This window comes from Colossoma macropomum, unplaced genomic scaffold (genome assembly GCF_904425465.1).
Source record: "Colossoma macropomum unplaced genomic scaffold, Colossoma_macropomum, whole genome shotgun sequence".
In the NCBI taxonomy this organism is placed as follows: Eukaryota; Metazoa; Chordata; class Actinopteri; order Characiformes; family Serrasalmidae; genus Colossoma; species Colossoma macropomum.
In genome coordinates this window covers 6,934,773-6,947,687 of record NW_023494786.1, presented here as the reverse complement: position 1 = coordinate 6,947,687, position 12,915 = coordinate 6,934,773, and the positions used below count along the sequence as shown (strand labels likewise).

General features: G+C 39.5%; 1 protein-coding gene across 2 annotated transcripts in view; it reads left to right on the top strand.

Moving 5' to 3' along the window:
- Positions 1-12,915, top strand: part of si:ch211-149e23.4 — a 29,446-nt gene that overhangs the window by 9,833 nt on the left and 6,698 nt on the right. The window contains exons 1-10 of one of the 2 annotated variants that reach the window (XM_036559004.1): positions 246-285; positions 2,389-2,537; positions 5,916-6,242; positions 6,903-7,211; positions 9,037-9,324; positions 9,448-9,580; positions 9,920-10,089; positions 10,230-10,517; positions 11,140-11,457; positions 12,420-12,710. In XM_036559004.1, coding sequence (XP_036414897.1) covers positions 2,471-2,537; positions 5,916-6,242; positions 6,903-7,211; positions 9,037-9,324; positions 9,448-9,580; positions 9,920-10,089; positions 10,230-10,517; positions 11,140-11,457; positions 12,420-12,710 — 2,191 coding nt within the window. In that variant the 5' untranslated portion in view covers positions 246-285; positions 2,389-2,470. Of the gene's footprint in view, positions 1-245; positions 286-2,388; positions 2,538-5,915; positions 6,243-6,902; positions 7,212-9,036; positions 9,325-9,447; positions 9,581-9,919; positions 10,090-10,229; positions 10,518-11,139; positions 11,458-12,419; positions 12,711-12,915 lie in introns of those variants that run through there. The other variant, XM_036559013.1, reaches the window with a different exon arrangement.

The following is a 12,915-nucleotide window of genomic DNA, read 5'->3' as shown; positions in this document are numbered from 1 at the left end:
CCCCTGATGTAGGCTATCAGAATATCCTAATTATTTTTTTTATGCTGGTAACTATTTTCTCAAGACATTCGACAGTTTCTTGTTCAACTTTTCCCATTCCACCTTAAATGATGCAGCAGTCACGTTCTGAACTGCTGAGCCATTTCAGAGGAACTGGAAAATCCATACAAACAGCTGACTTCAGCTTCATGGAGGGTTGAAAGGCATGATATGAGGAAGTTTCTCTATTTCTGCTTGACAGTTGAGTAACATTAATTTCTTTTTGCTGTTTCACAGAACCAAAAGGTCAGTAACATTATTTTTTTGTCTCGTTTGCTAATATTTGTGATAGTTAATCACAACTGCTGCGCCATTTAAGGTGGAACGGGAACATTCAAACAAGAAGCTGCAAAAAAGAAGCAGCTAAATATAGCATTAAAGTACGGGTAGTATTTTTGATAAGGAGTTTTAGGCTATCAAAATATCCCACCTAGAGGTTCTATTTACAGGTATACCAAAACCCCATTCATTCTGGCTATAGAGAAATGGAGCTTAGACCCGGAGTTCCTAATATGGGCATGACACAGACTACAGAATGACACACAACTACAGAGAAAAAAAATCTACATAATAGAAAGAAACACTATAAATGATGATTTTATATATTATTTAGCTCATTGCTATCTCAGTTAATGTCTTGGCATTAAAAAAATCCTAACAAAATCCTTGTAAATATCTAAGGTCTGAATAATAAATTGTTTTTTTAACAGATTTTTTTTTTACTGTGGGACTGTTTGAACTAATTCAGCCTAGTTTGTATGTATGCATGCAAGTCTGCACACGTATCTGGATATATGTTTGCATAATGTGAAATATGTGTTTAACATATTTTATAGATCTTACAGTAAAGCTCTGATTCTTCTATTGTAAACATGCTGTTTGTTGAATCAGGCATTAGATCACTGCTGATTCACCTTTCTGCACATGCTGCCGTTTCCACCCCATTTGAAGTAAGAAACTGAAAAACCTCAAAAACATTGTGTCTGCCGTAGACTGAAACGCCTCGCTGATTATTCGTTGAATGAGTCAGGTTGTCGTTGGAAACCTCAGGCTTCATTTCTGTACTCCACCAAACCAATGACTCACCAGTTTCTGCCTCAGCATCCTCAGACGTTATCCCTCATTCGCTAAAACTGAAAGCTCTCCTGAAAAGGAAGGTTTGAATCGAGAGTATTCAGCAAATGTCAATGTTGGAGCGCTCAGTCAGAGCAGTTAAAGGTGAATTCCACCGGTTTTTCAAACTGTCTGCATTACTCAGTCTGTGGGATGTAGACAAAGTCATTCAGAGTGGTTTGATGTGAAATGGTTCAATGTAGAGAAACTTGTCCACTCAGATTTCTTTACAGAGGTGGTGATAGGAACCAGGGGTCACAACACAGGACACAACACAAACATAGCCATTTTATTTACTAGTTTTACTTTTAGAACTTACCATTTTATTTATTTACCATTTGTTTACACCAGTGAACTACATACACGTCTTCTGAGTTTTTATATGTAATGTGGAGAATGGTAACACAGTGGTAAATCTGAAAAACATACGTTTTTGGGTTTGATTTTGCTGCAAAACACCTTGTGCATGCCTTGTCACCATGAATATGCTTTAAAAATACATTTTAAACCAAAACTATTGTAAAAGAATGTCTCGGGCATCTGTAACCACTTCATGTAGTATCACTTAATACCACTTTGAACACTTATGACTCTAGAATGGAGCATTTCACACCAAAGCACTCTGAATGATGGCTGACGTCTTAACAAGTTACTTTTACAATTTCAGTGGAATTCTCCTTTAAAGCAAGCTCACCTAGTACTTAGCCAAGCATAGCTAAGCCCAAGTGCACATGGTCTCTTCTGAGAAGGTATGTAAACAGATGTATAACTGCATACATTGGTTTATAGGTCAATGTATATATATGTATATATGTGTATGAACATATTTGTATATATAGATGGATGTTTAATTTGACTAGTGCTTAATGTATTAATGTAGTGGCCTGTATTAGCTTTTATTGTCATCTTTTGTTTCTTCCTCAGTGAAAGAATCATTTCATTTACTCAGTTTTATACTTTTGAGTGTTTGTTCTGTTATAATACTTCTTCTCAAGTCATATTAGGCCCACTGAAAACAAAGATTTGAGTTTTTTTTAAAGGAATGAATAAAGTAAAGCAGGTGACAAACTCTCTGTGGGTTTTACAATGCTGGCCTGAGTTGGGGTTTGGGGTTTGCAATACACACAAATTCTCTCTCTCTCTCTCTCTCTCTCTCTCTCTCTCTCTCTCTCTCTCTCTCACACTCTCTCTCTGTCTCTCTCTGTAACCCTAACCTATTCAAATACATCTTAACAGCTGACTCTGGCCACTTCTCATACACTCCCTAACCTGTTCGAGCACTGCAGCATCCCATCTATCCTCGTTAAATGACTTCAGCATGGGTTGGCTGGTATTTGTCCTGTTAGGGGTTTTTGTAAACCTCTCTCAGAGCATGGAAAGTCAAGGTAAGTTAACAAAGCTTTTATTCCTTTATTTTATCAAATGCTGCAGATATCCTGCTTGTATTTGATACAGTCTGAAAAGCAAGATTTTTTTTTTAAGATTGCTTTTTGTGGGATCTAGCTTTTTGTTCATCATGATTAGATTCAATAAGTGAAAAAAGGATTTTCAATGCAGTTTTAAAGCATAAGTTGAGCATTATTATTCCAGTATTCTTCCAGTTTTGTGCAGTTTGTCCAATCAGTGCATCCTCACGTTTTTATACTGAACTCATGAAGGTGTCAAGGTGTTTCCTTGAGGGTATTTGTGACTGATTTCTGTTGACGTGACAACTGAAACTGATAGCTTTAAACAGCTGTCCTCTATAGTAAGCATGCTGTGATGAGTGTTATGCTCTTTGCACTGAATCTAGATGATCAGTAGACTGAAGCTTTGAGACTGTAAAATATACTGCATGCAAAGCAGGCTGATATGATAGTCATAAAACAGCCATGCACTGTAGAAAAAACACTGAGCTTTATCCAGCCATTGATTATTAACCATTTTATCCGAGTTTCTGACCATGTTATACCATGTTACAACAGGGGTGCCCAGTCCTATGTCCAGTTTTTTATTCCAAAAAAGTAAGAGCACACATGATCAGTGGTTTGAAGACTGAGACCAAATGAGTGGTTAATTAGAATGACAACCTTCAGCCAAACAGGCCCTGTGGGGATAAAACTGAGCACAATGTAATGATAATGAATTATCTCTATATATGTGTGGATCTGAATGCATCATTTAAATGCATGTACTAATGGAGATGCCCATATAAGGTGATGTTAAGCTGTCTTCGTTAGTGGGCCAGATAATAACAATGCGGTTTGCTGCAATGTGTGAATGCCTCAGTTGGAAACCAATATCAAGGCTTTGCACCTCAAAGTCACCTGACTTATTGCGTTGAGAAGGGCACTCACTTTTTGAATAAGCAAAGTCTTACACATCGTTAAAGTAGCGAGGTGCTTTCCCCGTCAGTTGGAGTGTTATAAAGCAGTACGGGTAGTGATTTTACAAAGTGAAAGAGTTAGTGAACTTAAAGGGAGTGATTCCCTGACATCAGCTGGCTCGTGAAGAGGCCGTGCCCTTCAAGATTCTCTCAAGACAGCAGAGGGTACTGCAGAAATTTGTTGGGCATAGACTTTTTTACAGCCGCCCTACTGCACAAGCAATGAGATCTGTCAGAATTTATTAAGTGTCCCCAACACTGACACTTATCTTAATTGTGCTGTGTAGAAGGGATGTCTGTGGTGGGTGGGAGGAGGTGGGGGGAAGTGGGGGACAATGAGCAAAGACCAAAGGATCTTCATTTTTATTAGCATGTTTACTCTAATGGATCATTTCATTAAACCTTGCCTCTTTTAGCAACACCACATTTCTCAAGCGTCACGGTTCTAGATACATTTCAAGCTGTAGATACATTGATAAGGCCTCAACTCTCAGTTTTGTTACTACCATTAGTTTTCACGAAAACCATTGGTTTTCACGAAACAACACATTCAAAGAGGGCTGTTTTTATAGTTTAGTTTCCATATATGGACTGTATCCAGGGGAGTGAACAGTATGTTTCAAAACACACTACATCATACTCTTTTACAACTCCATTTCCAAAAAAGTTAGGACGATGTGCAAAATGTAAATAAAAACAAAATGCAAGGATGTGCAAATCATTTAAACCCTATATTTAATTGAAAATAGTACAAAGACAACATATCAAATGTTGGAACTGACAAATGTTATTGTTTTTTTAAAAATATATGCCCATTTTGAATTTGATGCCAACAACACGTTCCAAAAAAGTTGGTACGGGGACAACAAAAGGCTGGTAAAGGTGTGTAATGGCAAAAAATACCTGATGTTTAACAGGCAACAGGTCAGTAACATGATTGGGTATAAAAAAAGCATCTTAGAGAGGCTTTCAGAAGTAAAGATGAGGAGGAGTTCACCGCTCGATCAAACAGTGCAACAATTGAAGAATAACTCTCAACGTAAGACAGCAAAGAACTTTTGCTTTTCATCCACAGTACATAATATCATTTAAAGATTCAGAGAATATAGAGAAATCTCTGTATGCAAGGGACAATGCCAAAAACCAGTATTTGCTGGCCGTGATCTTTGGGCCCTGCATTAAAAACAGACATGATTCTGTAGTGGAAATCACTGCATGGGCTCAGAAACACTTCTGAAAACCACTGTCTGTGACAGTGCACCCACAAATGCAAGTTTAAATTCTAAAACACAAAGAGGAAACCATATATAAACAGGATCCAGAAATGCTGCCACCTTCTCTGGGCCCATGCTCATTTAAAATGGACTGAGGTGAAGTGGAAAAGTATCCTGTGGGCTGACAAATAAACATTTGAAATTCTTTTTTTGGAAATCATGGACACTGTGTACTCTGGGCTAAAGACCACTCAGCTTGTTATCAGTGCACAGTTCAAAAGCCAGTATTCATGGGGTGCATTAGTGCATGCGTGACATGCACATCTGTGAAGGCACCATAAATCCTGAATGATATATACATGTTTTGGGAACATATGCTGCCATCCAGACAACGTCTTTTTCAGAAAATGCCTTGTTTATTTCAGCAAGACAATGTCAAACCACATTCTGCATGTATTACAACAGCATTGCTGCGTATTAAAAGAGTCTGGGTGCTAAACTGACCTGCCTGCAGTCCAGACCTGTCACCACTGATAACATTTGGCCCATTATGAAATGAAAAATACAACAAAGGAGACCCTGAACTGTTGAGCAGCAGAAATCCTATATCAAACCAGAATGGGAAAATAGTTCACTTTCGAAACTACAGCAGTCGGTCTCCTCAGTTCCCAAACACTTACAGAGTGTTGTTAAAAGAAGAAGTGATGAAGCACAGTGGTAAACCTGCCCCCGTCCCAACTTTTTTGGAACATGTTGTTGGCATTAAATTCAAAAAGGGCATATATTTTTCAAAAAACAATAAAATGTCTTAGTTTCAACGTTTGATATGTTGTCTTTTTAGTATTTTCCTTTAAAAATATGGTTTACATGATTTGTATTTCAAGTATTGAGTACTTTAAGCACTGGTTGAACATATCTTTGTTTTCTGTTGCCAAGCATCCGTATCCTGTAGTTAATTTGTCCGAAAGGCTTGCGGGCCTTGTTTATGAACCATGCACTAAATATCCATGCAACCTTTCTCACAGCTTACAAAGGTTGAACTTTGAAAATGTGCAGACGCGAGTTGTCTGTAGAGGATGTGTTCACTTATTTTCACTTAGAAAATCAACAAAACATGTAATTTGACCAGTATCGCCCAAACTTTTGCATACAACTGCATGTGACCTCTCTTATTCTTTGCTTAGACTTGGACGGGAGAAACATTGTGCTTGAGCAGAATGTGACAGGTGTGCTGGGGGAGGAGGTGTACCTGCGCTGCCTTTACAAAGGCCCAAACAACATCACCTATTCCTCCTGGAACCGCCTTGAGTCTTCAACAAATGAAAAGAAAATGGCCGGCTACAGACATGGTGGCAAACCATTCAGAAAGGACAGCTTCTCCACTCCAGCATCAATCACCAACCTCACTGTGAAGGTGGCCATAGACAGCCTAGACATGGAGGGACGCTACACGTGTGCCTTCAGCTCTGATGAGGAAGAAATAAAGGAGACCATGTTCCTTACAGTCATTGGTGAGTACAGATGAACAGAGATTAGTGTTAGACAGAGAATTTCTGCCTGCCACTCAATCATTTCTTTGGGGTTTGTTACACACTAGGGGGTGCTCCTGAGCGAGTCCTAAATGAAGGGGTCCCTATGGAGTGTTCTGTGCAAAACTGTAGTTTGAAAATGTTTTCTCAATTTTAGTAGAAAAATGCACACATTTTCTAAGCGTGGAACAGTTACAGGACTTGCTAATGGTGCCTTTTGTACATTCACTGTCATCAGTGAGTGCAAACCGCTTTACTCAGCCAACCAATCAGCACTAGGTAGCAGTAATGCTAGCATCCTAACGCCCAAAACCCATTTGCTGTAGAAAAGTGGAAAAGTACTGGTAAGTTGTCTTTGATTTTTTAAAGTACATACATCATTTGCTTTTCCAATATTAATAGAAGCTCACGCATAAATGGCTAGAAATGTAGGTAATTTTGTTCTATTTACCCCCATTCATTGAGGACTCGCTCATAGACGCCCTCTAGTGTTATGCTGTCATCTTTTTGACATAATGGGAGAAACAGAAAGTGCAATGTAAGCATGTGTCCACACATTGGCCCTTAATGTAAATATTTCAAATGTTTCATAAGATCTTTTGATTTGATGATGTATTATCACCTTTGTTTTTCCTCTCCAAGCCCGGCCTGAAATAAAAACCCATGTGGAGGAAGACGTTCTGAATGGAACTCACTACCAAACGGTCACCTGCTCAGCCCTCAAAGCTAAGCCCATGGCACACATCCGCTGGGAGATCCGTGGTGTTCCTCTGAGTGAGGACATTTTCTCCATTAATACCACAAACTCTAAATATCCAAGCGGCACATCTAATATTATTAGTATTCTGAAGTTCCCCATCATCCTGAACAATGAGAGTAGGGTCTCCTGTGTTGTCCACCATGAAGCTTTGACTGAACCCAACATGACTGATATAAATTTACAAACGTTTGGTAAGTTTTGATTGGAATATTGCTTTCTACAGATTTGTCAAAATTTCTGTCTAATTAAATCATTAAGATGTAAACAAAGTCATTCAGAGTGGTTTAGAGGGAAATGCGCACTTCTACAGTGTCAGAGTCAGAATTGTTCACAGTGGTGGTGATAGGAACCAGATGTCTGAAGAGTTTAAATCCTCTAAAAGCTACATCATAGAAAGTTATTACATGAAATGGTACTGCCTGATGCATCATTTTGTGATTTGAGATGAGGTTTTGGCCTAAATTGTATTTTTTAACATATTCATGGCAGAGAAACACATACGAGGTGTTGTAAGACAAAGAAACCTTATTTTTTATACCTATAAACCTCAGAAAACTTTTAGGTTCACAAATGGTTTTGAATAGTAGAATTTACTTTGCGCTGTAAATGTTGCGACTCCTGGTTCCTGTTACCTCCTTTGTAAAGTAATCTAAATCTGTGAATTACTTTGTTTACATCCTACTAATTTATGCAGAAGTTGTGAAAAATTGGTCAAATTCTCCTTTAACTAATATCTATAATTGCTACAGCAGCTTCTGTCTTCTGTCTGTCATGTGTAACTGACCGCACACTACCACGCTCCAGGAGTTCTCTGTGTCTGCACATGTTTCCTGTCTGGTTCTAAATATTCACATCAGCTGTTTGCACATAAATATCACCTGCACTGAAGCTGCTGCTGGGCACTTACCTACTTACAGCATAAGAAACTGAGATGCTAGTGGTTTCTATAGCATTTATTTCACAGCATATGAAACTGAGCACGAAGGATATGAATGAGTAGCTGCTTGGTAAACTCAAAATGATGTACGCTGCCCATCAAAAGTTTGAGGACACCCATCACAATGTGTTTTATATAATGCATCGCAAAAATAATAACATATTATCCATGCATTTTATCCCTATGTTGTCATGTCAGCAGTAATCAGCTGTTTAAACCACCGTTTAGGCAAAAGATATTTAATATCTACAGTAGTTTGAAACAGAAAAGTGCAAAATCATTGGTTGTTAGTAGTGGTGTAGTGTAGAAGCACATTGAGTGGGAGACTGTTACAGCTGCACTGTGTTAAAGAGCTTACAGAGTTAAAGAGCACCATGTAAGATCTTTCTTACCTGCTGCTATAAGGTTCTATGAGGAGTCTCCTTACCGCAGAGACGGTACTGATCTCCTGCTGTCTGAATCACAACACATCATATGACATGTTTCTGCCAGAAAGGTCTCTAAATCCCCAGACTGTACATGGTGTGGCTTTAATGGAAAAGTAAAAGTGAAAATTTAATATTACTTGTAAAACTTGCAAAAGAAGGCAAAGCATCCCCGAGCTCTTGGAGGCACATATATGCCTGTACATTTTCTGAGTGTTTAATCTGTCCTCACTTGTGAAGTATTTAGCTCACTTTGTCTTTATTCCAGTCTCTCATACAGCAGAAACTTTTGATAAACACTTTAAAATCTCTGTGCTTATTTGAACTGTGGCTTCTCAGACAGCCGTTTTTCTCTTTCTGCAGTGTAAATATGCATTGATGCATTGTCATGTATTCATCTGAAGGTGATGATTGAACTGCATTGAATGGAATGTTAGAAGTCATTACAGGTTATAATAACATTCAGTCAAGTTTGCATTAGTTGTTTTGGCGGAAAAAAAGATTAATTAAATATTGTTAGTATTGCTTATATTCCATTACTTTGTAACTAGTTCCGCCAGTCATATCTTTGTAGTCAGTGAACATAAAGAAAAATCAGAATCGTATTTAATCAATTAAAACTGAATCATTCATTCATTTCCATCTATGCTACAGTTTCTCCCAATGTATCCATGGAAATGGTGTTGATACAAAAGGAAGGGAAAGACTTTCTCCAGGTCATCTGCACAGCGACAGGAGGGAGGCCTCATCCAGACATCACATGGGTCCTGCCCTCATCTGCACACATGCCACTTTCTCAGAAACACAACCTGGGAATTGAATCAGTAGCAATTTCTTACTGGTTTCCATCAGATCTTTATGAGGGAGAAAATGTCACCTGCATTTTTGGGTACCCACTTCTTCCTGCCCTGCACACAAGATCAGTCACTCTGCCCACATATCGTGAGTATCAGCATGGTAATCCAGGTGGCTTAGATAGTTAACAGAAAAGCTGTGCATTCCACACACAACCACACTTACTTACACAGAATGTGTTCTTATTATTTCATCTCTTATTGTTTTTAGGTATCACCTCTCTTAAGCTAAGAACCCCCAGTTCTGAGAAGGATTTGGTGATACTTGAAGAGGAAAGCAGAGATGTCATCATCAGCATGGAAGTGATGGGGAATGTACCAAACTATACAATCAACTGCACCAAGTGAGAATTCCCAGTATATAACTGTTTGGCTTTTGTTCTGTGGTTATAGTCACTGTGATATCAGTGAAGAGCATTTTTAACATTCTAACAGAGCAGTAAAATATGTAGATGCTAGATCATTAAGAGCTGTAAATATCACAAGCAGCACCTTGTATTCAATGTGAAGCTTAACAGGAAGCTGGATAAGACAAGAGTAATATGCTCAAACCTTCTTTTCTTGGTAAGCTCACAGGACAAGACTGACAGGGCAACTAATTTCTCAGCATTATGTATGGTTTTGCAGTGTTGTTCTGCACTATAAAGTTATCTAATGAATTAGGCAATGTTCACTAATTGCAGGGATGGAGAACCTATGCCCAAAGATGTGGAAGTGATTGGCAGTAATATCTTAATAAAAGGCCCTGTTGGCTTTAACCTTTCTGGCCACTACCAGTGCCAGGCTTCCTACCACAAGCAAACAGCCAAATTGGAGCTCAACATTGAAGTAAAGCCAAGAGTCTTATTACCAGGTACATGGTAGACTTCATAGTCCCTCAGATTCCATACAAGTATGATACATTGTGCTGTGGATTGCTGGCAGTTCTGTAACAATTTCTTAGATATCAGAGGTGTGTATGAACGCTAACCTCTTTTTTCCTCTTCTTTTTAGCAACGTTTCCACCAAACATAAGTTTTCATTTCTGGAAAGAAGTTGGCAACATCTACATTGAGTGCTTGGCCTCTAACGCCTCTCCTGCTGCAAATGTGTCGTGGGTTCTACCACAAGACCTTAATGGGACAATACAGTCTAACATTACTTCCTCCAATGGATCGCAGACTGTCCGAAGTATCTTAACCCTGCCTGTCTGTGTGTCCCAAGAGCTCAAAGTCGAATGTGTGGTCGAGCATTTAGACTTAGATGGCCAGGAGAAGCGATCAGTCGCTCTCCCCACCTGTGGTATGTGAAATTTCAATTTGCAGTGTCAGAACTTAAGAAGTGACAATTTATTACTTTGTACCACCTACGCATTGGGCATTTTATGAGGTAGACCTACTAGAGGTCTGCGTGGGCCTGTACCCGCAGCATTGAGACCTGGCCTGCACTCGTTTGCATGCACCAGCAGACATGTAATATATGGTGGTCATACGATGGTCCCTGTCCATTGATTGACCGAACAAAATTGTGCATAGCAGCAGATGAACCACAGTTAGTAACTGTGTTCAACTGGCTGGAAAGTATATCTCACAAGGTAGCCTTCTAGATGGCTTCTGCTTTATGTTAGAAGACAAGCCCACCCCCACTAAGACTAAGCGACAGGAAAGAGCAATAGGGAGGAGACAGGGAGGTGGTGTGGCAGAAAACCTTTGCCACAGGAAACAGAAGGTAAAAATGGAATACATATAGGAAGTTGGATAGGAAAGAGGAGGAGTTTCAGGTGTGTTCTTCCACAAAAACGGCAGTTGTTTTATAACTGTAACACAGTTATCAAAAACAGACCCTAAAAACAGAATCATATTTCTCTTGCAGGAAAACATCATCACTGTATCACTCCGTATTCTTTGTGTTTAATTCCTTGCAGTCGCCATCAACGTTACTCTGCAGTCTAATACTGTGTGGGAGAATGGTGTTGCGTATACAGAGGTGAACTGCAGTGCAGACAATGCACCTCCTGCTGCCACCATTGCCTGGGATACAGAGGACTGCGCAAGTGGCATCAATGCCTCTGAGCTCAGTAGTTTTGTGAGACACTCTGGACGTCAGCAAGAAGATACTGAGGGAGTTTGGAGCACTGCACATCTTTCAGTTCAGGCCTATGCTGGATGCACAGTGATCTGTGTACTGAAGCACCAGGGACTAGGGAGACCAGAGCGAAAGAGCTTTCGTATCCCGTCAATAGGTACGTTTTAGATCAATGCACTGTTTCATGAATAGGGTGTAGTGCTGCAGGGGTCTGCAGACTACACACCTCACTGTTTGGTCAATAATAGTTGCTATAGGCATATAAAGTGTTAAAAAGTGTCGATCCCATGATGCTACAGCCATCCATGAGTCCAATGGAGCATAATTGGCCTCAGTATCTCTGTGTGGGTTGGATGGCCCTCCCTTTCCCCATCACTTAGCATGATGCTAGCCAATGTGGGTGTCTGTTAGCTAACATAACAGAATTGGCTGTTATGCACTCATCCATGCTGTTCAAAAAGATATGGCGGTATTTCACAGGTCTCGGAGCAAGCATGTGCTAGCCTTTACCCTCCTAGCTTGGTAGCATTGTGTGATAGAGGGAGACCTAGCTAGTGGATTGAGCAGGCAACTAAACTGGGAAGAAAATTGGTCAAAACAACAACAAAAAAAAAACCTCCTCACTCTTAATGCACACAAAGTTTGCTTTTTTAGTTTTGCACTGGAGCTATGAGGCCTATGAAGCTAACAAACACCTGCATTAAATAACGTCAAGTTGTTAAGAAATCTTTTGATTAGAATAGAATTGATAGATAGAATTGTTTACGTGATTTCTGTCGCTGTATGACCGTTTAGCTATATGATGTACTTTTGTCCACATAACCACAGAAGCAATCCTGTTTGAGATTGCTCAACTCAATGCGGTTTGAGGCAAGGATGTGATGACTATGCAGTTTGCATGAAGCTAATTGGTGGGGTACAAGTTTCCATTATGTGTTAGCTACATTAGCCTTATAGACCCAGTGTAAAACTAAAAGACAAACTTAAGACACCAAACATGTCTTGACTTATGGACTGTATGTGGGGTAAAGGAAGATTTATTCCCCCTTTTTTTACCCACCACTTAAACTGGTGTAATAAAATGTGGGATATTAACCACTGTAACCCATCTCCTCTTAGGTCCCCCTGCAAGTCACTTGGCTGTTGGTCCATTGAGAGACTCTGCACTCTGGGCTGCTGTGTGTGAGTACAGAGGCGATGCGGTTGTACCCAACATCTCCTGGGTCATTTCCAACCACAATACCACCATAGTATCTGCAAGCATTCAACCTACATATGACGACATTAAAGTCCTAGTCAATACCACATATGAATTTGAACTGCACCAGTATGAGGGGAAGAACTTGACATGTGTGATCCAACACAACTATGGGGAGGAAGAAAGAAGAACCATATCTGTCCCAAAATACTGTAAGCACGTTCTTATGAAAATACATCTCTAATGCTATTTGGATTGTTTTGCATTATATTAACATTTTCTAATTGCACAGATTAAATACTTTGCTAACACAAACAATTGACTTTGATAAATGTTTATTTTATCCATGCATGGACATGTTTCATGTTGCAGTAGCCTGAGCCAGGTGTTTGTAACACATGCAGTAAGCTAAAAACC